We start from the raw sequence: 21,055 nt of genomic DNA on the forward strand, positions 1-21,055 counted from the left end.
AGATCCCCTTGACATTCAATGGTATTACCATAGTTGAATCCTCAACTATCAACAGCTGGGGGGGGGAGGTTACAGAAGCTAAACTAGACCTGCTGAATTAATACTGGGACTACAACAGCAAGTCAATGGCTGAGAGGTTTATGGTAAAACTCACATCTGTATTCATCAAAGCTTACCTATAAGGCACAAGTCAAGAGTGTGATGGAATACTCTACATTTACTTGGAATGAGTGCAATTCCAAAAATGCTCAAGTTGTTTGGCATCGTCCACGACAAAGTGTCACTTTATTGACACCCTCTGTCATACCTTTGATATTCAACCCCTCATCACCCGACATTTCCCAACTACAAGAAGTATTGCTACATCTCACCACGGATCCTCCTGCAGCATCTTCTCAAACCTGTGACCTCTACCGCCGAGAAGCAGAATGACAGCAGACGAAAGGGAACGCCACCACTCCTCAACCCCCACGCCATTCTGACCGGGAAATATATCCCCACTTCTTGGGATTCGCACCCTCACAACATGAGGTGTACTTCCCTACGCGGACTATAAGGACTCACCACCACTTTCTCCAGGACCATTATTGATAGGCAATAAATGCTGGTCAGTAATGCCCAATAAACTAAAATCAGTACGAATTTTTAGGACAAGTCGTCTAGCTTAATATTTCGTCCTCACATTTCCTGTATAGTTAAAAAAAATCTGATATAGTTTCAGTAATCCAAATGCACACACAGAATTATTCTATCGGCAGCGGGTATATGGAGATAAACTGAGGAAGGAGAGTATGAAAAATTATAGCATTGCTTTAAATTATTTTAAAAGAAAGAGATAAATATTGGAAAATAATTCCTAGCATGTTTTAATTTGAAGGACAGAGTGGCTTCAACCTCTCGTCAAGGTTCTGTGTAATTATCTATTAAGGGCTTTTCTCTTGGTCTTCAGCCGCATTCCCGTGCTTCAGGTTAATTCATTTCCTCCGAATGTTGAACTCAGCTGTCCGTTTTCTCACCTTCCTAAGACCTTTGCCTTTTACACTGCTCAGAAGGACCGGGATTGTTGTACAGGACAGTTTTAGAAAGATTCTGCAGCGATTGAGAAAGTCTGGATACCTGGATACATGAACAGCTGTTTGTCTCACAGCTCCGCCCCTTCCAAGACACGCTCACCCCGACAGGAGTAAAAAAAAAGCTCGTTTCAAGGCCCTGTTTTGTTGTGAAGAACAAATTTATTTGAGGCAATATATTTCCTACATTAAAGAAACGTCGTTGTGTTAATGAATTTTGCAAAATAAAGACTAAAAACAGTGAATATAGCCTTCAGTGTTTGGAATTAAAAACGAATCCTCCCCGGCGGGGAATTGAACCCCGGTCTCCCGCGTGACAGGCGGGGATACTAACCACTATACTACCGAGGACCTGTCTGTAACCAGCCTGCAGATACTCTTTTCAGACTTTCTACAACCTACGTCATTGCCATTCTTCTATGATTTTCTGGGAAGTATCACATCATCTCAGACTTCCAGCATCCAAAGTATTTTGCCATTATATCACACTCTCTTTTCACTCTACTACCAAGTATAGTCTATTGAACGTGTCTTTCTCAAATAGCTCCTTACAAAGACATCCATTCATCAGACAGACAGCACAGGTTGAGTTTAAGGCAAGAAATCAGCACCATATGGACATTATTGTGAGTTCAGCCAATTCAGACAGAAACAGGCATTTTCTACATTTTACATGCATTTTTAAATTTCACATATATTTAGCATATAGCTCCATTCAGATTGTGGCTAAACTGTATCTCGCCCATGTATACTCTTTGGCCATATCCTTTACTTAACATCCCACTTTTATAATATTCCAATTAATTTAGCCTCAACAATCTCTTGAGGTAATTAGATCCAAATTTCCATTTTCCTTTCTACCACAACCTGCTTCGTGACCACCTCTGAATGGCCTGTAATTTCACCTTTAAAGTTGTCCTGTTTCTATGTGTATTCCCCCCAACTGAAGAAATCGTTTCTCTAATCTTTTATCATTCAACACACTTCAATTAGATCACTGCTAATATTCAATACACAAGGGATTAAAAGCCTTGTGTATGCCTATAATTAAGCCATTTAGACCAGTATCATTCTGGAATATCTGCATTACAATCTCAAAATAGATATATTCTATCTGGTGTGAGGCATTGAATTAAACATGGTCTCGATTAGAGTGGTGCAGGTCAGGCAGCATCCGAGGAGCAAGAAAATCTACATTTCGGGCAAAAGCCTTTATCAGGATTCCTTCATCAGGATTAAACATGCTCCATAGACAGTGTACAGTACAACAGGTATACGCAAGATAGATTCTGGATCAGTGGTGCTGGAAGAGCACAGCAGTTCAGGCAGCATCCAACGAGCAGCGAAATTGACGTTTTGGGCAAAAGCCCTTCATCAGGAATAAATGCAGTGAGCCTGAAGCGTGGAGAGATAAGCTAGGGGAGGGTGGGGGTGGGAAGAGAGTAGCATAGAGTACAATGGGTGAGTGGGGGAGAGGATGAATGATATAGGTCAGGGAGGAGAGGGTGGAGTGGATAGGTGGAAAAGGAGCTAGGCAGGTCGGACAAATCTGGACAAGTCATGGGGACAGTGCTGAGCTGGAAGTTTGGAACTCGGGTGAGGTGGGGGAAAGGGGAAATGAGGAAGCTGTTGAAGTCCACATTGATGCCCTGGGGTTGAAGTGTTCCGAAGCTGAAGATGAGGCGTTCTTCCTCCAGGCATCTGGTGGTGAGGGAGTGGCGGTGAAGGAGGCCCAGGACCTCCATGTCCTCGGCAGAGTGGGAGGGGGAGTTGAAATGTTGGGCCACGGGGCGGTGTGGTTGATTGGTGCAGGTGTCTCGGAGATGTTCTCTAAAGTGCTCTGCTAGGAGGCGCCCAGTCTCCCCAATGTAGAGGAGACCACATCGCGAGCAACAGATACAATAAATGATGTTAGTGGATGTGCAGGTAAAACTTTGATGGATGTGGAAGGCTCCTTTAGGACCTTGGATAGAGGTGAGGGAGGAGGTGTGGGCACAGGTTTTACAGTACCTGCGGTGGCAGGGGAAAGTGCCAGGATGGGAGGGTGGGTTGTAGGGGGGGCGTGGACCTGACCAGGTAGTCACGGAGGGAACGGTCTTTGCAGAAGGCAGAAAGGGTGGGGAAGGAAATATATCCCTGGTGGTGGGGTCTTTTTGGAGGTGGCAGAAATGTCGGGGGATGATTTGGTTTATGCGAAGGTTTGTAGGGTGGAAGAAGAGCACCAGGGGCATTCTGTCCATGTTACAGTTGGAGGGGTGGGGTCTGAGGGCGGAGGTGCGGGATATGGACGAGATGCGTTGGAGGGCATCTTTAACCACGTGGGAAGGGAAATTGTGGTCTCTAAAGAAGGAGGCCATCTGGTGTGTTCTATGGTGAAACTGGTCCTCCTGGGATGTTTGATCTATTGGATGTTTGAGCAATAATTTCAACATGTTAAAAGCATCAATGGAAACAGAAAAAAAGGTGCTGAAGTAAAAGATCATCTCAAGTGATCAGTTCGAAGAGCTGAATGTCTTACTCCTGCACCCATTAGCTAAGTTCTAATATACGTATGTTTTAAGACAATTACTGTGTATGTGGATGGCGCAGGAAGGTTGAATTGAGGTGGAGGATCAAATGACTAATGTCAACAAAACCTTTCAAAGTGTCTTCCTGAGGTCTCCAGCATTACGAATAACAGTCTTCAGCCAATTTGTTTCAGCAAAATAGTTACAGCACAAAAGAATGCCATTCAACCCAAAAAATCTGCATTGGCCCTACTAAGGAACAATTTACATACTGCCACATCCATAGCCTGCCTCCCCACATCCTGGCATATTCCTTCTCTTCAGATATTTGGAATATTTTGAAATTGTAGAAAAACATATGGTATAGAAGGAGGTCACTCTGCCTGTCAAAGAACTTAATCAAATTTTCCAGCATTTGTTTTGTATTCCTGGAGATTACAAGACTTCAGGTGCACATCCAGACACCTTTTAAATGAGTTGAGATTTTCTGCCTTTATTGCAGTTTCAGGCAACTTAATCCAGATCCCTATCACTATTTGGGTGGAAATTTATTTTCTCATCTTCCTGTAATTCTTATACTACTCACTTTAAATCCATACCCTCCAATCACTAGCACTCCTGGTAAGGGAAATAGGTTTTTTTTTAGATTAGATTAGACTTACAGTGTGGAAACAGGCCCTTCGGCCCAACAAGTCCACACCGACCTGCCGAAGCGCAACCCACCCATACCCCTACATTTACCCCTTACCTAACACTACGGGCAATTTAGCTTGGCCAATTCACCTGACCCGCACATCTTTGGACTGTGGGAGGAAACCGGAGCACCCGGAGGAAACCCACGCAGACACAGGGAGAACGTGCAAACTCCACACAGTCAGTCGCCTGAGTCGGGAATTGAACCCGGGTCTACAGGCACTGTGAGGCAGCAGTGCTAACCACTGTGCCACCATGCCTTCCCATCCATTCTATCCAGACCCCCCACAAAGCTGTACATCTCAACTAAATCTCCCATTAGTCTCTTTGCCCCAAGAAAAATAGCATAACTTATTCAATTTTTTCCTCATAGTTTAATATTCCAGACTTGGTGACATCCTAGTAAATCTCCTTTGTGCCCTTTCTAGTGCAATTACATCATTTCCACAATGGATTGATCATAGTGCTATAGAGTCATAGCACAGAAACAGACTATTTTGTCTAAACAGTCCATGTTGACTATAATCCCAAATTAAACTAGTCCCACCTGCCTTTGCTTGGCTCATATCCCTCCAAGCATTTCTGAATTGTGTACTTATCCAAGGACATATGTACTTATGTACTTTTAAACATTATAACTGTACCTTTATCTACCACTTCCTCTGGAAGCACCTGGCCCATAGTTCATATGCTGTGGTGTTTTAGTAACTCATCTAAACTCATTAAATGTCTTTGAATGGTCCTGCCTCTACCATGCTTTTAGGCAGTGAACTCCAGATACCCACAATGGGTGAAGCAAAAAAATCCTCAAATCCCCTCTGGTTCTTTAACTCAAAAATACATTACCTGGTTATTGACCCCTCTACTTTCTCCCTATCTGCACTATTAATGCCTCTCACAAATTTGTTCAACTCTATCAAGTCTCCATCAGCCTCTCTGCTCGAAGTACAATAACCCCAGCCTACCTCATCTCTCTTCACAGCTGGATCATTCCAGCCTAGGCAACACTCTGGTGAATCTCTTCTTCACCCTCGCGTGCAATCACGTCATTTATGTAATGTGGTGACCAGAACTGCACATAATAGTGCAGCTGTGACCTAACTAACATTATTTCCTGCACCATCATAACCTCCATGCTCTTGCATTCAATGCCTTGACGAATTGCCTTCATAAACATTTTATCTACCCATCCTGCTGCCTTTAAAGATGTATGAAAATGCACGCTAAGATCTCTCAGGTCCTCCGTACCTCCTCAGCCCTTAATATTCAATGTGTGTTCCTTTGCCTTGTTAGTCCTCCTAAAATGCATCAGCTCACACTTTTCAGAATCAAATTCTATTTGTCATTGATCATCTGATCAGCCGTTCTATATTGTCTTGTAGTTGGGGGATTTCCTTCTCATTATTTATTACATCATGAGTTTTCATCTGTAACTTATTGCTCTTGCCACCTATATCCATTTGCTGACAATTAATGTAAACTATAAACAGTGAGGGACCCAGCTCCAAACCCTGTATTACGGAACTGGATTCAATCCTCCAGCCATAAAAGCCCATTGACCAGCAACATTTAAAAGACATCTGGATAGATATATGAATAGGAAGAGTTTAGAGGGACATGGTTCAAATGCTGGCAAATGAGACTAGATTGTCTTGGGATATCTGGTCAACATGGATGAGTTGGGCTGAAAGGTCTGTTTCTATGGTGCACAGCTCTACGATTCTATGACTTGGGAGACCCAGTCCAGGATTCATTTTGAGGTAAACTTGCAGGTTGAGTCGGTAGTTAGGAAGGCAAATACACTGTTGGCATTCATACAGTCATAGAGTCATAGGGATGTACAGCACAGAAACAGACCTTTCAGTTCAACTCATACATGCTGACCAGATATCCCAATCTAATCTAGTCCCATTTGCCAGCACTTGGCTGATATCCCTCTAAACCCTTCCTATTCATGTACCCATCCAGACGCCTTTTAAATGTTGCAATTGTACCAACCTCCATCAATTCCTCTGGCAGCTCATTCCATACACACAACACCCTCTGTGTGAAAAATTTAGCCCTTAAGGTCCCTATTATATTTTTCCCCTCTTACCCTAAACCTATGCCTTCTAGTCTGGACTCCCCACCATAGGAAAAAGACTTTGTCTATTTATCCTATCCAAGCCCCTCGCGATTTTATAAACCTCTATAAGGTCACCCCTCCAACGCTCCAGGGAAAACAACCCAAGCTTATTCAACCTCTCCCTATAGCTCAAATCCTCCAACCCTGACAACATTCTTCTCAACCTTTTCTCAACGTTTCACAACATCTTTGCGATAGGTCTTGAGAGGACTAGAATATAACAGCAGGGATGTACTTCTGAGGCTGTAAAAGGCTTTGGCCATTCCACCTTTACAACATTGTGAGCAATTTGGGCCTCATACCTCAGGAAAGATGCATTGGTCCTTTCGGGTCTAAAGGAGGTTCACAAGAATGATTCCAAGAATGAATGGTTTAACATATGAGGAATGTTTGAGCACTCTGGGACTATACTCAATGGAGTTTAAAAGGGTGAGGGGGATCTGATTGAAAGTTACAGAATACTGAACGGCCTGGATAGAGTGGACGTTGGAAAGATATTCCCAATGGCAAAATCCTTCCATCTAAACCCTTATCCATTAACATATGCTTGTGAAGAATACAATAAGCAGTGCCCGTATACCATTTACTATTTGTCACAGGAAATCAGCAATCACCGGGCATTGTAAAATTGTAATTACCTATCTTAAACAATGTAGCAGCAATCAGTCATGTGACCTGTATTATTCCTCTAAAATATACTGCTTTCGTGTGTGAGACAGAGATTCGTCGAGGGGTGCCACCATAAGAAGGCTATGAGACTCCTTTGTTGTCACCTAGAATCTCTCGCTGGCTATCGAGAAATAAAGAATCTACTTTTGAACTGAAATTTGTGTCGTCCAGAGCTGAGAGCCAAACTTCTACAGGAGAAACAAAGACCCAAGGGCACAGCCTTAGAGTAAAGGGAAGACCTTTTCAAACAGAGATAAGGAAAAACCTCTTCAGCCAGAGACTGGTGAATCCGTGGAATTCATTGCCACAGAAATCTGTGGAGGCCAACTAATTGAGTATATTTAAAACAGAGATAGATCCGTTCTTGATTGCCAAGGGATCAAAGGTTATGTGGAGAAAGTGAGAAAATGGGGTTGAAAAACCTATCAGCCATTCCTCCCATTGACCAACCAGGTCATACCCTCTACCTGTCTTCCCCTATTCCCACTTCACCACCCTGCCCCAGCCAGCTCCCCCTGTACCCACCCCTAGTCCTGAAGAAGGGTTACACCTGAAATGTTGACTTCTCCACTTCCTGATGCTGCCTGGCTTGCTGTATTCTTTCAGCCTTCTACCTGTCTGTGATTGAATAATAAAGCAGACTTGATGGGCTGAATGGCCTAATTTCTGCTCCTATGTCTTATGGCCTTATGGACTCTATTACTCATTGGTTCCTGCCACTGAGCCAATTTGGGTTGAATTTGCCGAATTGCCTTGGATTCCAAGGACTCTTAGCTTCTAATCAGTGTGCTGAACAATACTTTGTCAAAAGTCTTACTGATGACCATCGTGTCTGATTATAGATGTAGACCATTGTTGAGACAAGTCGCTGTGTAGTAGAAAATGAGGACTGCACATGCTGGAACGCTACATTCTTGACACAAGTCTCTGTGTAGAAGTAACACAGATGGAACACTGCGTATAGAAATAATCCAATGGTACTCAAGTTTCTTAGTCAAAAAGTGTAGCGCTGGAAAAGCACAGCAGCTCAGGCAGCATCCGAGGAGGAGGAGAATTGACGTTTCGGGCATAAACCCTACATCAGGAATGTGGAGAGAGGGAGAGGGGTCTGAGACCTAAATAGGAGGGTGTGCCTGGGGTGGGGTGGGGGGTGGAAGGCAGCTGGGAAGGTAGATGCAGGTGAGTGGTGATGGTGATTGGTCGGAGGGGAGGGTGAAGCGGATAGGTGGGAAGGAAGATGGACAGGTCGGGCAGTTCATGATGGTGGTGCCAAGTTGGAGGGTTGGATCTGGGATGCGGTGGGGGGAGGGGAATTGAAGAAACTGGTGAAGCCGATGTTAATGTCATTTGTTTGGAGGGTCCTAAGGCAGAAAATGAGGCATTCTTCCTCCGGGCAGTGGAGGAGGCCCAGGACTTGCATGCCCTTGGCAGTGGGGGAGTTGACTGGTCAGCCATAGGGCACTATTAAACCTGCGCCCACACCTCCCTCCTCACCTCCATCGAAGGCCCCAAAGAATCCATCCACATCTAGCAGAGATTTTCCAGCACATCCAAACACCTCATCTACTGTGTCCATTGCCCTCGATGTGGTCTCCACTAGATTGGGCAGACAGGATGCCAACTCGTGGAATGTTTCAGGAAACATCTCTGGAACACGCACCAAACAACCTCACCACCCTGTCACCAATCACTTCAACTCTCCCTCCAACTCTGCCAAGGACATGAAAGTTATGGGCCTCCTCCACTCCTAAATTCAAGCCACCTGACACTTTGAGGAAGAACACCTCATTTTCTGCCATGGGACCCTTCAACCACACAGCATCAACATCAACGTGACCAGTTTCGTCAAAGAGTCATAGAAATGTACAGCACAGAAACAGATCCTATGGTCCAACTTGTCCATGCCAACCAGATATCCTAACCTAATCTAGTCCTATTTGCCAGCACTGGGCCCATATCTCTGAAACCCTTGTTATTTGTATACCCATCCAGATGCTTTCTAATGAGGTCATTTGGTCTATTGTTTCTGTGCTAGCCTCCCATTCATCATGATAGTAAAAGAAATAGGTTTTAATTTTGTTTCTATATATTGAAATGAGTTTTATAATTGGAGTGTTTTATACTCTTCTACAGCAAAATGTCCGTTCAATTCGGCTGTCGAATTAAAACGTTGCATTGGCCGGGAATCGAACCCGGGCCTCCCGCGTGGCAGGCGAGAATTCTACCACTGAACCACCAATGCACAGAAAATACACGTCGATTACACATAGTGAATGCTGGGAAAGGGTGAGTTACACTGATTTCTACAGAGTGTCGTTGCTGTGACGTGTAGTGATATCCGAGATCGGAACGGACCGCGTCCTCGCGCTACTGAACGTCACTCTCACGCGGCTCCTTCCCCGTCACGTGAGCAGCCGGCAACTGAGCGAAGGACGAGAGTGAGTGTCAAAAGAGATGTCCGGCCTCGGGTGGAGGCAATGGCGAGGGGGAAGTGAGGAGGTAGAGGGCAAGGAGACTAATGGGAAAGGGGTCGAAAAATCTAGAGAGAGAGAAAGAAAGAATGAATGAATATGAGTGAGTGAGTGACGAGGGTTGGCACTGGACAGTAGGTGACGTGTTTCACTCGGGCCCCAGGTCACGGTGAGGTCACTAGCCTTTGGTCTGAAGCAGATCTACCAGGGAAGGCAGCTGCCTGTTTTCTAAACCATACTTGGACCCAATATTTCGGTTACAGCCTCCATCATATATCTCCCACATCCCATGGTCCTGCATCTGCGCAGAGTGAAAGTGACTTTCTTGATTCAGTTAAAAATCACACAACACCAGGTTATAGTCCAGTGTTACCTTTGTTTCTCTCTGATGCTGCCAGAGACCTGCAGAGTTTCACAAAGTGTTTGTTTCAGGTTTCCAGTATTTTCCTTTTATTGCCATCAAAATTCGTTGTTTTCAGTTTATGTATTTGTACCAGAGACATGAACAAATCTTGCCACAGTAAGGAAAATTGTGTCATTTAAAATCCGAGTACCTTGATAAAGTTGTGACAAGTGTTTGTTACTGCTAATCAACATATGCTATTGAAAATTAACGATAACAACTCTGAAGTCTCATTCACCTAATCAGAAGTAAGACTTCTAAAATGAAATTTAACATTTTAGTCTTATACATCTTTCACCCACTATAATGAATTTATTCTTCCTTACTTTTTGGACTATTTATTTCAGTCCTTCATCTGATTGTGAGGGGAATAACAGAATCTTGCCCCATTTGTGGACATCCCAGCTGCTACATTTCCCTCCTCCTTTCAGCAGCTTGCTTCAATAAAAACTGAAAACATAAATATGAAAGAGTAAGTCTGATTAATGACAGATTTTGTTTAAAGACCTTGTTACAGTTAATCTGTCACACTTAAAAAGTATCTTTCTTGCTCGTGTACAACCACAATTTTACAAACAGTGCCGTTTGTATCCTATCTCACATTTTTCCGACTCGTATCTACAGTTTAGATGTCTTCAATTTTAGTATCTCATCTTCATATGTAAGTTTTCTCATGACCACTTCTCTCCCTAGCTTTTTAACTTTCTCTAAACCTATGATTCTGTATTGCTGTGGCTTTTTCTGCAATCTTCCACTGTCTTCACCTGGCCTTTAGTGGTCTTGCCTTCAGCTGTCTCGGCATCAGAGTCTGGAACTCCCTAAACGTGATCCATTTCTCCACCTCTCTCTCCTTTTAAGCCCCCTGCCCTTACAACTCGCCATCTCGATGGGCAAATTTTCAGTTACCTGTTGTAAGAAACAACATATTGGAATTGCTGGAAATTTGAAATAAAAACCAAGTGCTGAGAAGAAAACCTCAGGTTGGCAGAATTTGTAGAGAGGAAGAGTTAAAGTTTCAAATCTAAAATAATTATTTGGAACTGAATACAAATAGAAATGTTTTTAGACATCTCCTCCTATCTCCCCAAGACCATGACCCTACCATTGAGCATCAAGCCATTGTATCCAAGACTGTCTTTAACCTCATCTGGGGATCTCTGTGCAGTAGCCTCCTTGCTCATAGGTTCCCCCAACCCTGTGCAGCCGCTTCTACATTTTCCCCAAAGTCCACAAACAGGACTGCTTCGAGAGATCCATTGTTTCTGCCTGTTCCTACCCCCACAGAACTTGGTTCTTCTTACCTCTAGTCTATTTTCTTCTTCCTATATTCAGACCCTGTCCACTTACCTCTACAATTCTTCTGACACTTTATGTTGGTTTCAGAATTTCCAGTTCATGGGCTACAGTCACCTCTTGTTCACCATGGTTAAGCCCCAGCAGGATGGTCTCACGGCCTTCCACTTTTTGGAAAGCAGGTTAAACTGTCTGCATTCATCAACACCCTCCTTCATCTGGCTGATCTCATACTCATTTTGAACAACTTCTCCTTTAACTCGTGTCACTTTCCTCAGGTCAGAGCTGTGGCAATAAATGCCTGCTCTGGCCCCAGTTATGTCTGTCTCTTTGTTGGGTACATGGAACATTCCTTGTTCTAATCTACTCAGGTCACTCATCACAACTCTTTCTACAGTACATCAATGACATCATTTCTATTGCTTCTGGAAAAATTTCACTTCCAATTTCCACCCTGCCCTCACCTTCCCCTGGTCTGTTTCTGACTCCTCCCTTCACTCCCTCAATATCTCTATTCATTTCTAGGAATAGGCTGGCTGCCCATTTGCACTATAAGCTCACCATATCCCACAGTTGCCTTGAATATACATCATTACACCCTGCTTCCTGTAAGGACTTCATTCCATTCTCCCAGTTTTCCCATCACATCTGTTCTGAAAATGCCACCTTCCATAGTGGGGTGTCTCAGAAATGTTCCCTTTTTCCTCAACCGTAGATTTCCCATAATCCTGGTCAACAGGAACCCTTAGTAGTGTTCAATCTATCTCCCCCAATTCTGCCCTCACCCCTTGCCTTCTTATCCACAACAATGCTAGGGTCCCCATAGTCCTCAGTTATCACCCAACCAGTCTTGGCATCCAAAGGATTGTAAGCCGCCATTTCTGTCGATCTTAATATGTCAAATATTCTCCTCTGCTCACTTGTCAACATTTCACAGGGACAGTTCCTGTCGGAAAACTCTGGTCCACTCCTTTTCTATTCCCAACACCAACACAGCACCTTCCCATTCAATCACAGAAGGTGTAACTCCTGCCCATTTACCTCCTTCCCCCCTCAACATTCAAGTCCCCTGACATAGCTTTCAGGTGAAGCAGTGATTGACCTGCATTTCATCAGAATTGAGGAAGGGTCACTCAACCCGACACATTAACTCTGATTTCTCTCCAAAGATGCAGCCTGACCTGCTGAGCTTTTCTAGCAATTTTTGTTATTGTTCAAGAGTAATTGGAAATGGGCAAAAAATGCTGAGCTTGCCATTGATGCTTGCATCCTACAAAAGAACACAGAAGGAAGCTCAGGAACTGTAAAGAGTTATGTGTTTTCCCAGTACAGTCGGTACTGATATAATGTGATAGTACTGTTCTCATGTGATCTCACATGATAAGAAAATCATGCAATAGCTATGCCATTTAAACTAATGGGGTCAAATCACGTTAGAGCCAATATAGATAAGGAAAGTTCATGCTCTACAAATACCAACCTAATTTCTTCAATCGTGTTGAAGCCATTTCGCGGTGAAGAAACATGTGTCATAGCAGAATTGTCTGTAGTGACCAAACTCTGAAACTGGAGTGTAATTGGTAGGTCAGTTGAATAGCGACACCAACAGGACTGTTGGGATATGTGAGAGAAAGTGATCAAGAGAATGATAATTGTGCCATGAAAGTGATTTTAGCCTGGGTCATCTCACGAATTCTATAGTAAGTCTGATGTGTCATTCCCTCCTCCTCCTGGGATATTTTTGAGTGATCTTGACACCATCTGTTATCATTTTTGATGTCATCCCCATGGGATTATTTTGTATTGTTATAATCATAGAATCTCTATAGTGTGGAAAGAGGCCATTCATCCATTGACCCTCCGAAGATCATCCAATGGAGACCAACCCCATATTTACCATGTTAATTCACCTAACCAACACATCTTTGGAACTGTGGGAGGAAACCAGAGCACCTGGTGGAAACCTAAGCAGACATGCAAACTACACCTCTTTTCTGAATATGTAATGACTGTGGAACAGAGGAATAAGAGTATGCTATTCAGCCATCGATCCTGTTCTACCATTCAGTTCGGCCTTGGCTGATCTGAACCTCAACCTCTGATGACATCCTTTGATGCCCTTGAGTAACCAAAAAGAAAGTCTGCTTTGTAGACTCTGCAAATGTTGTTAGCTGATAGGTGAGAAGTAATAACCTTGAATAATTCAAAATGCTGGATTTTTGTCTGTCCGTACTGTTCACAGTCAAAGTTATTGCTTATCAACAGTGATGATAGTTATAAAGTGCTTTAGGATACCTGAAAGCGAAAGGTGCTCTGCAAATACAAATCTTTTTAGCTCACTGGTGAGAGCAAATAGCACAATTAATTATCATCTGAAGAAGTTTTATTGTATCGTGAATATGCAAAGTACTTTGCATTTACCCAGCACTATTCAGAGATACATACAATGGCTCCTTTGGCTCCTCGAATCTGCACCAACATAACTGCCACTAAAAGTGTGTTAATCCCTATTTCCTTCTATAAATAAATTACAATCTAACTTCCAGTTCCAGGTCAGACTTCCAGTACAGGTTATTTACAAACTTCCTGAACTGCCCGGATTGGAAGTAATCACCCTAATTCTATAATTATTTGAAACAAATTATGTCATAATTGTCGATGATTATATGTTTTTCTTCCATAAAGACTTTTTACACGCACTGATTCTTTAAAATGTTCCTTTGGTTTCAGGGAATAATTTCTGTTTTGTACGGCACATCAACCGGACCAAATGAGCAGCTGGGCATTTTGGGGAGTGGTGTATTGGTTTAGTGTCATCTTTGGCGTGCCTGCCATCAGCTGTCATGAAGAGGCAGTTTTCCATTCAGGTAGGAGTACTGAACATAATTCGTTTCCCTGCTGTTGGGTGTGGTAATTATATTACAAATTTATGTCAATGGCAGCCCTGCTGTGAATTAAAGGCAGTGCTGTAGGCTCGGGCGGCACAGAGAAAATTCAGATGAATTTGTTTTCCTTTTCCATGATCCTGTTTGTGCTGGCACAGCCTTGTTTATGTTGATGGTCTGTTCAGACCAGTTCACTGCACCCTGCCCCTAATCACCCCCAGTGTCCCAGTATTGAAAAAATGATTCATGGAAAAAATAGAATGAGAAGTTTTATTCAGGTATTTATAATTATGACCTCTGAATTTGAGCCCAGGCTGAAAAACTGATTTGTGCGTCAGTCTCCTAATTATGCTCAGGTTTTTTGCAGAAAATAGAGGGAATTGGAAGGTCATCACTTTTACTTGGTTTAAATCTGAACTAAAATATTCAAGTTGAAAGTTCAGATTGCTGCATCAACCTGTCATCAAGTGTGTCTACTTAATTGTGTTTTTAATATTTGTTAGTTTTGACTATAAAAATTAATTGAGTAATAGGTAACATCAGGTACTTGCCAGAATAGTCTGTACATTACATCAAACCAGTGAAGACAGGGTATGTGTCAGAACAGTCTGTAGGAGTGACTCGGAAATGATGGGTGAGCACATTTAATTTCCTTGATGCTTCATTTCACTTCCGATAAATGGTTTTAGTTCCATTTCCTCCATTATATTGAGCTACACAGATTAGAACAAGCAACTTAGAAGAGCAGAAGGGCAGAGTGAAATAAAAAGTGAGAAATTATTTCCCTTTGTTGAGGAATCTGAGATTATAAAGATCCAGCATCAAAAAATGAAAATTGGGCTTTTCAGGAATAAAATTGGGAATTACTTTTTCAGACAAAGACTGTTAAAAGTTTCTCTTTGGCAAATGGCATTTGGTAGCATATTAAATGTTACTTTTAGATTTGAGTTTTTTTCTGAATTGACCAAGTATTAAGGGATATGTAGAGAGACAGCTATATAAAGTTATATCAGGGATTAGCCATGATCTTATGGAATATTGGAATCAGAGCTAAATGGCCTACTCTTGTTCCTATATTCTCAGCATGGTCCAAGTTACCATTTCTGGTCTGTTGCTAAACCCCACAGAAAAGACTGGGCCTAGATTCCAATCAGACCTGGTACAGAGCTATACAGTAGGCTGGGCCCTTCAGTATTGGTTTTGACCCACAGAGTGGAAGTGTTCAGTTCCAGTCTACAACCTGCACTGAAGCACATAGGAGCCTGTGTGTTTCGTGTCTGTGGTTTCCATACTCTCCCCTTTGCCTGGCCCTGGTTTGTATTTGATTAAGTAATCAAAATGTATGGTTTAACAAATTTTGAAGTTGCTGACTCTGCAAGTGGCAAATCCAGACTAGATTCTATCAACGAGTGAATTTGAGACCAAATCTTGGACTCTGGGGAAATAGAAGAAAGTGGAACCAAGTTGTTCCAGCTGCAACATTGGCAGCTGCCCAACAGTATGGAAAATTGGATGTAGGTTTGCTCGCTGAGCTGCAAGGTTCATTTTCAGAAAAAAAAATCGCTAAAGAGGAGGAAGACAACAACAAACTGCCATTCCTAGTTGTCGCAGTAGAGCAAACAGCCAATGGAGTGATTCAAACCAGCGTCAACAGGAAAACAACACATACAGACCAAATACTGAACTACAGAAGCAATCATCCCAACACCCACAAACGAAGCTGCATTAAGAACATTATTCCAATGAACCATCACACACTGCAGCACAGAGGAACTGCGAGGAGCAGAGGAAAATCACCTGTACAATGTGTTCAAAAAGAACAGGTACCCAATGAACACAGTCTGCTGATTTCTCAGCAACAAACCCCAACAAGTAAACAAAACACGTCCAGAAATCCTAGCCACTCTCCCCTACATCAAAGATATCTCAGAAATTACCGCTAGTTCTCTTGGCATCATGGTAGCCCATAAATCCACGAACACACTAAAATAACAACTATTGAACTTGAAAGACCCTGTACAGACAACAAACAAAACTGATGTAATTTACAAAATACCTTGCAAGAACTGTAACAAACACTACATTAGACAAACAGACAGAAAACGAACCACTAGAATACATGAACATTAACTAGCCACAAAAAGACCCATTCTCTCTACTGTCCTTACACACTGATGAGGAAGGGCACACTTTGACTGGGACAACACATCCATCCTTGGACAAGCCAAACACAGACACACACAATGAATTCCTAGAAGCATAGCATTCCAACTAGAACTTTATCAACATACACATTGAGTTGATTCCCATTTACCACCCCTGAGAAAAAGAATAGTAAATGACATCACCACAGGAAATGACATCACCAACCCAAGAAAACCTAAACAAATACAGAGGAACCGCAATTATCGGAATACCAATTATCCAAAAATCGGATTATCTGAAGGAGATCTTGAGGTCCCAATAGAGACATTGCATCAAAGACATGTTTCCAACAGTGATCGCGTCTTTTGTTTACAGTGATTAAACAGGCACTGTCTCCAAATGACTGATTGCCCGCGCTCTCTCTCCCCCTGCGCTTTCGCTGGAGTTCTACATAGGGGTGTTCCCTAAACCCTCCTTCCCTACATAATCTGTCCAACATTGTCCTGTACAGGGCAAAGGTAGAAACCATCAAAAAGTTGCAGTAAAAAGTTGTGTGCGTGGATGTGGCTGTGTGTGTGTGTGTGTGTGTGTATGCGCGCGCGCGCGCTATTTGGAGACTCACCCCAGTAAAGGCAGCTGCAGCAATCTTTCTGTTAGCGTCCAGTCCAGCTGCCCCAGAGAGAAGGCGGGTGTGTATGAGGTTGGAGAGCAAGGGGGAGTGTTGCACTGGGGCAGTGTTAGGGGCAGGGGTGTTGCATGGGGGCAGGAGGACGGTGCTAGACAAGGTTGGAGTGGGGGGGCGGTTTTGGGGGTGGGGGTGGTGTTGGACAGGGTGGGAGCGGGGCCTTACGTGCTGTGTGTTTCTGCAGTCTCTTGACTTTAAAAACTCTGAGCCCCAGAAGAAAGGCATTAAATCAACCGAATAATCGATTATCCGAATGAAATAGTGCCTGCCCATCTTGTTCGGATAATCGAAGTTCCCCTGTAATTAGAAAGCGGGCCATGCCACCAGTGCTTCATCTGGAGGCTCTCTGATGATGTTACCTGGTATAGTGATGAAATGTCTGAAAACAAACCTTCCAGCTCACCGAGCAAACCTACATCCAGAACCTCAACCTGCGCTACAACTCTTCTCAAAACTCACTAGTGTGGAAAATTGTACAGACTCATCCTGTACACAAAAGTCATGACAAATCCAAGCCTAGCCAATTAATACATCGGTCTGCACTTGCTCATTGGTAAAGTGACAGAAGGGACCATAAACAGTGTTATCAGGCAGCACTTGTTGCACATCTCTAGTTTCCTTTGTAACAACCTACTCATTGATGCTCAATTGGACTGTGTCAGTACCTCTTGGCTCCTGACCTCACTATAGTCTTGGTACAAACACTCCCACCTGCAAGTTGCCCTTCAAGCCATGCACATCCTGACTTCAAACTGTATCATTGTCCTTTTGTAGCTGTTTACTCAAAAATCTGGAAGTGCCTTCCTGGCGGCATTATAAGTCACCCTGCACTGTACTGCAACAGTTCAAGAAGGTAGCTCATGACCACTTTGTCAAAAGGAAGGAGGGATGTGCAAGAAGTGCTAGCTCAATCAGCAATGCCTACATGCCAGGAGTGAATGAAATAAAGAGCTAGAAAGATCTTTTGAAGAACTGTGTTGCCACAGATTACCCTATTTATTGAATATTACATTACATTTATTGAATATAAAATTCCCAAAACCATTTTGTCATAACTCTAATGAAATTGATAATTATGCTTTCTCCCATGTTTTACTCATGCTGACTTTTATGTAGATGATTGAATGAAGGAAATATGCCATATATTTGTCACTAAATCTATTATGCACACAGATTGTAAATGAAGGGAGGAGCTATCTACACTGATAGCTACTATAAATGTTATTCAATCAACCTGTGTGGAGGGGTTAGACATGAACCTTGGCCTCCTGGCTCAGGTAGCAACACACCATTCTCCCACAAGAGCCCTTTTATCCTATAAACTGACCTGAATTGAAAAGATAAAAAGACCGTAGCTAAAATGGTAGATCCTGAGGAATAGTTTCAGAATTATACAATTGAATGACGGTTAAAGGTGTTAAATGTCTCATTCTAATGGTTAAATGTAATAATCTCTTACAGGTAGTTCTCCTTTAATGTGATGGTTGTGTTCCTGTGCAACACCATGTTATAGAAAATCGAGCAATATAGGTAATGGGGCCTATGGGAAAAACAAGGTTGGGGCAAACAGCCAAAAATATCAGTAAAAATCAAAATAAAAATAACAGTTAGCCTAACACAAACCATAGCACTGTCTAAGTAAATCTTTAAATCATATATTTTAATGAAATAATACAGTAAACATAACACTTTAACACTAAAATCACTGACTACAACACTGTACCTTCCATGAAGCACTTCACCAGAAAGCATGTGAGCTGACTTAACCAAGTGATGCTGATGCAGAAGTTTAGTCCTCCTCAAGAATCTGCCCCTTACCCCCCCCAGCCCCGGTTTGAAATAAACTTCCTTCTAAATGTAGACTACAATTCCCAGTTTCAAGCTAAGTTTCAAGGCTCACAGAGCTCATTGCATTCCTGTTTTAGCTGAACACACTGAATTTGCATTTTACAGACAGAGTCCTGAGGCTGGGTTTTGCTGTTCAGATAGTAACGGGGATAGAATTGCGTAACAGCGAATGGGAGTTTGCTTTATTTAAAAGGTCTGCAATTCACTAATCGCATTACAGCCAAATTGTGTTTAATTAACATGCATTACAGGAGAACTACAACTGTATTTAAAATAGTCTACTACCCATTTGAAATCTTTTTCCACGTTCACATCCCTTTGATTTTAGGGCAATTTTGTACCTCTTAACCTGACTTAAACTCTTGACAGGTGAGAAAAAGGAGTATAATCCAAGAGCAAGGAACCTCCTCCTCTACTTCAATGCAGAAGCTATTTTAACTTTTGCAAGTTTAAGTCTTGAAATCCTATATGCATCTATTGAACTTGTTTTATTCTCTAAACTACATGTAAGGAGGTCAAGTAAATGTGGTTGTGCCGTTCCAAGAACATACATCTGTCACAAACCACTGAGCATCCCATCCTACGACAAACTTTGCTGCTTATTATAGTTAGTTTTCTCCATGTAGCAAACTGGCCAGCTACTAGGCAAGATGCTGAGGAAGAAATTGTTAAAGACCTCTTGCCTCAAAAGGAGGAGGACTTTCACAGCCTTGGGTTTTCTGGATTTTAGATGCGCTATACATTTCCCAACTATTGCTAACTTTTCTTGAATATTGGGAATATAGCATTCCCAAGTAAGAGAGGTAAGCTGTGTTTAGGTCTAGATGGAGTGTCATGTCCAGTTCTTGGCATAGCAATTTAGGAAGAATGTCAAAACCTGAGTGTGTGTGGGGCAGGTTTACTTGGAAGTCCAGGGGTGTTTAGATTCAGCTGCATGAAGAGACTAGGGAAACTGGTTTGTTCCCCTTTACAGCAGAGATGCTTAAACTCGGAATGATTTCAGTGACATCAATAAATAAAACTGTTTCCAGTAGCTGAAGGATAAAAACCAAAAGGCACTGATATAAGTTAATTCGCAAAAGAAGCAGGGGAAATATGCAATCTGTTTGAGCAATGAGTTATGATTAAGAATGCATTGCTTGAAAGATGGTGGAAATCGATTAATTATTAACTTTCAAAAGTAAATTGAATAAAGTGCTTTCAATTTGCAAATTCTAGCCTTGCCTACAGCCATACTTGTCTGAAAATGTCTGACCTCAGAAACTAAGCAGACTTCTGTCTGGTTTGTACTTGTGGCGTAGTGTTGATGTCCTATCTCTAGACCAGAAGGCTTAAGCTGAAGTCCTACCTGCTCCAGAGGTGTGTAACAACATCTCTGAAGATTGATTTTTAAATACAAAAGCTTCTAGCCTTTTATGGGAATAGTGGAAAATAATAGTGTTGAGGTCAATGGTCAGATATTATCTGTTTGAATTGTAGAGAAGACTTACTACACTCTACCAAATTGTCCATTTGACCTGCTGCCAGGCAAAAGGTACCTCTACAATTTGCTTGAGGCTGTGCTGTTACATATGGAAGGACCTCTTTAGCTCCTCAGTGGAGTATAGATTTCAAACAGAATGAATTTGGTGTATTGTTGAGTGTTTATATCTTTCGAAAAAGGTATTCTACAGCTAACGTTTAACTATATTTTGTTAAACTGTGATAAGAAGTCTGAAAATGAAGCAAGTTTCTTCCAGCCTTTGGTAGGATAAACAACATCTGCTGGAAAGTAGCTTAATTGTTAATTCAGTAAATTAATTTGGTCTGGTGTTCTTGCAATGTAGCTCCCAAGAATATTCGTACAGGTGTAGCTTGCAAGTGGAATACAGAATGAGTTTGGGAGAATGTTTCTTTTGCCCTTTTTATTTACTTCACTGTCCAGTGTTTAACTCATGCTTTGGTGTAGGGAATGGAGCTTGTTGGTGATTAATGGCTGAGCTATTCTGATTGTAATAGTACAAAATGACATTAGTAAAATATGACAGGACAGCTTGACCAAATGAAATGTATAGTTTGCGGAAAATGGGAAGTCATGGGCAGACCATGTGTCTGACTTGAACATATGAGCAGCAAGAAACCTCTAACTTTCAGAACTTGAGCAATGGCTTGACTCATAGTGCATCCGTGAAGCAGATGACTACATGAATAGAATGTTTAGAGAGATGGTCAGATCACAAATAGATAAGAAATGGGTCACCATCAGGCAATCCAAGAGAACC

At 42.3% G+C, this 21,055-nt stretch overlaps 1 protein-coding gene and 2 non-coding genes across 5 annotated transcripts in view; 1 reads left to right on the plus strand and 2 right to left on the minus strand.

The window, feature by feature from the left end:
* Positions 1–1,349: 1,349 nt before the first annotated feature.
* Positions 1,350–1,421, minus strand: trnad-guc (transfer RNA aspartic acid (anticodon GUC)). The gene has a single exon. It is a non-coding gene; the product is annotated as a tRNA-Asp (tRNA).
* Positions 1,422–9,235: 7,814 nt separating this feature from the next.
* trnag-gcc (transfer RNA glycine (anticodon GCC)) lies at positions 9,236–9,306 on the minus strand. Its single transcript has one exon. It is a non-coding gene; the product is annotated as a tRNA-Gly (tRNA).
* A 158-nt stretch (positions 9,307–9,464) lies between these two features.
* Positions 9,465–21,055, plus strand: part of LOC132833349 (transmembrane protein 144-like) — an 82,883-nt gene continuing 71,292 nt past the window's right edge. For 2 of the 3 annotated variants that reach the window (XM_060851539.1, XM_060851541.1), the window contains exons 1-2: positions 9,465–9,502; positions 13,962–14,098. In XM_060851539.1, the coding sequence (XP_060707522.1) occupies positions 14,002–14,098 (97 nt within the window). In that variant the 5' untranslated portion in view covers positions 9,465–9,502; positions 13,962–14,001. Of the gene's footprint in view, positions 9,503–13,808; positions 13,838–13,961; positions 14,099–21,055 lie in introns of those variants that run through there. The other variant, XM_060851540.1, reaches the window with a different exon arrangement.

The sequence above is a fragment of the Hemiscyllium ocellatum genome, chromosome 36 (genome assembly GCF_020745735.1).
Source record: "Hemiscyllium ocellatum isolate sHemOce1 chromosome 36, sHemOce1.pat.X.cur, whole genome shotgun sequence".
In the NCBI taxonomy this organism is placed as follows: domain Eukaryota; kingdom Metazoa; phylum Chordata; class Chondrichthyes; order Orectolobiformes; family Hemiscylliidae; genus Hemiscyllium; species Hemiscyllium ocellatum.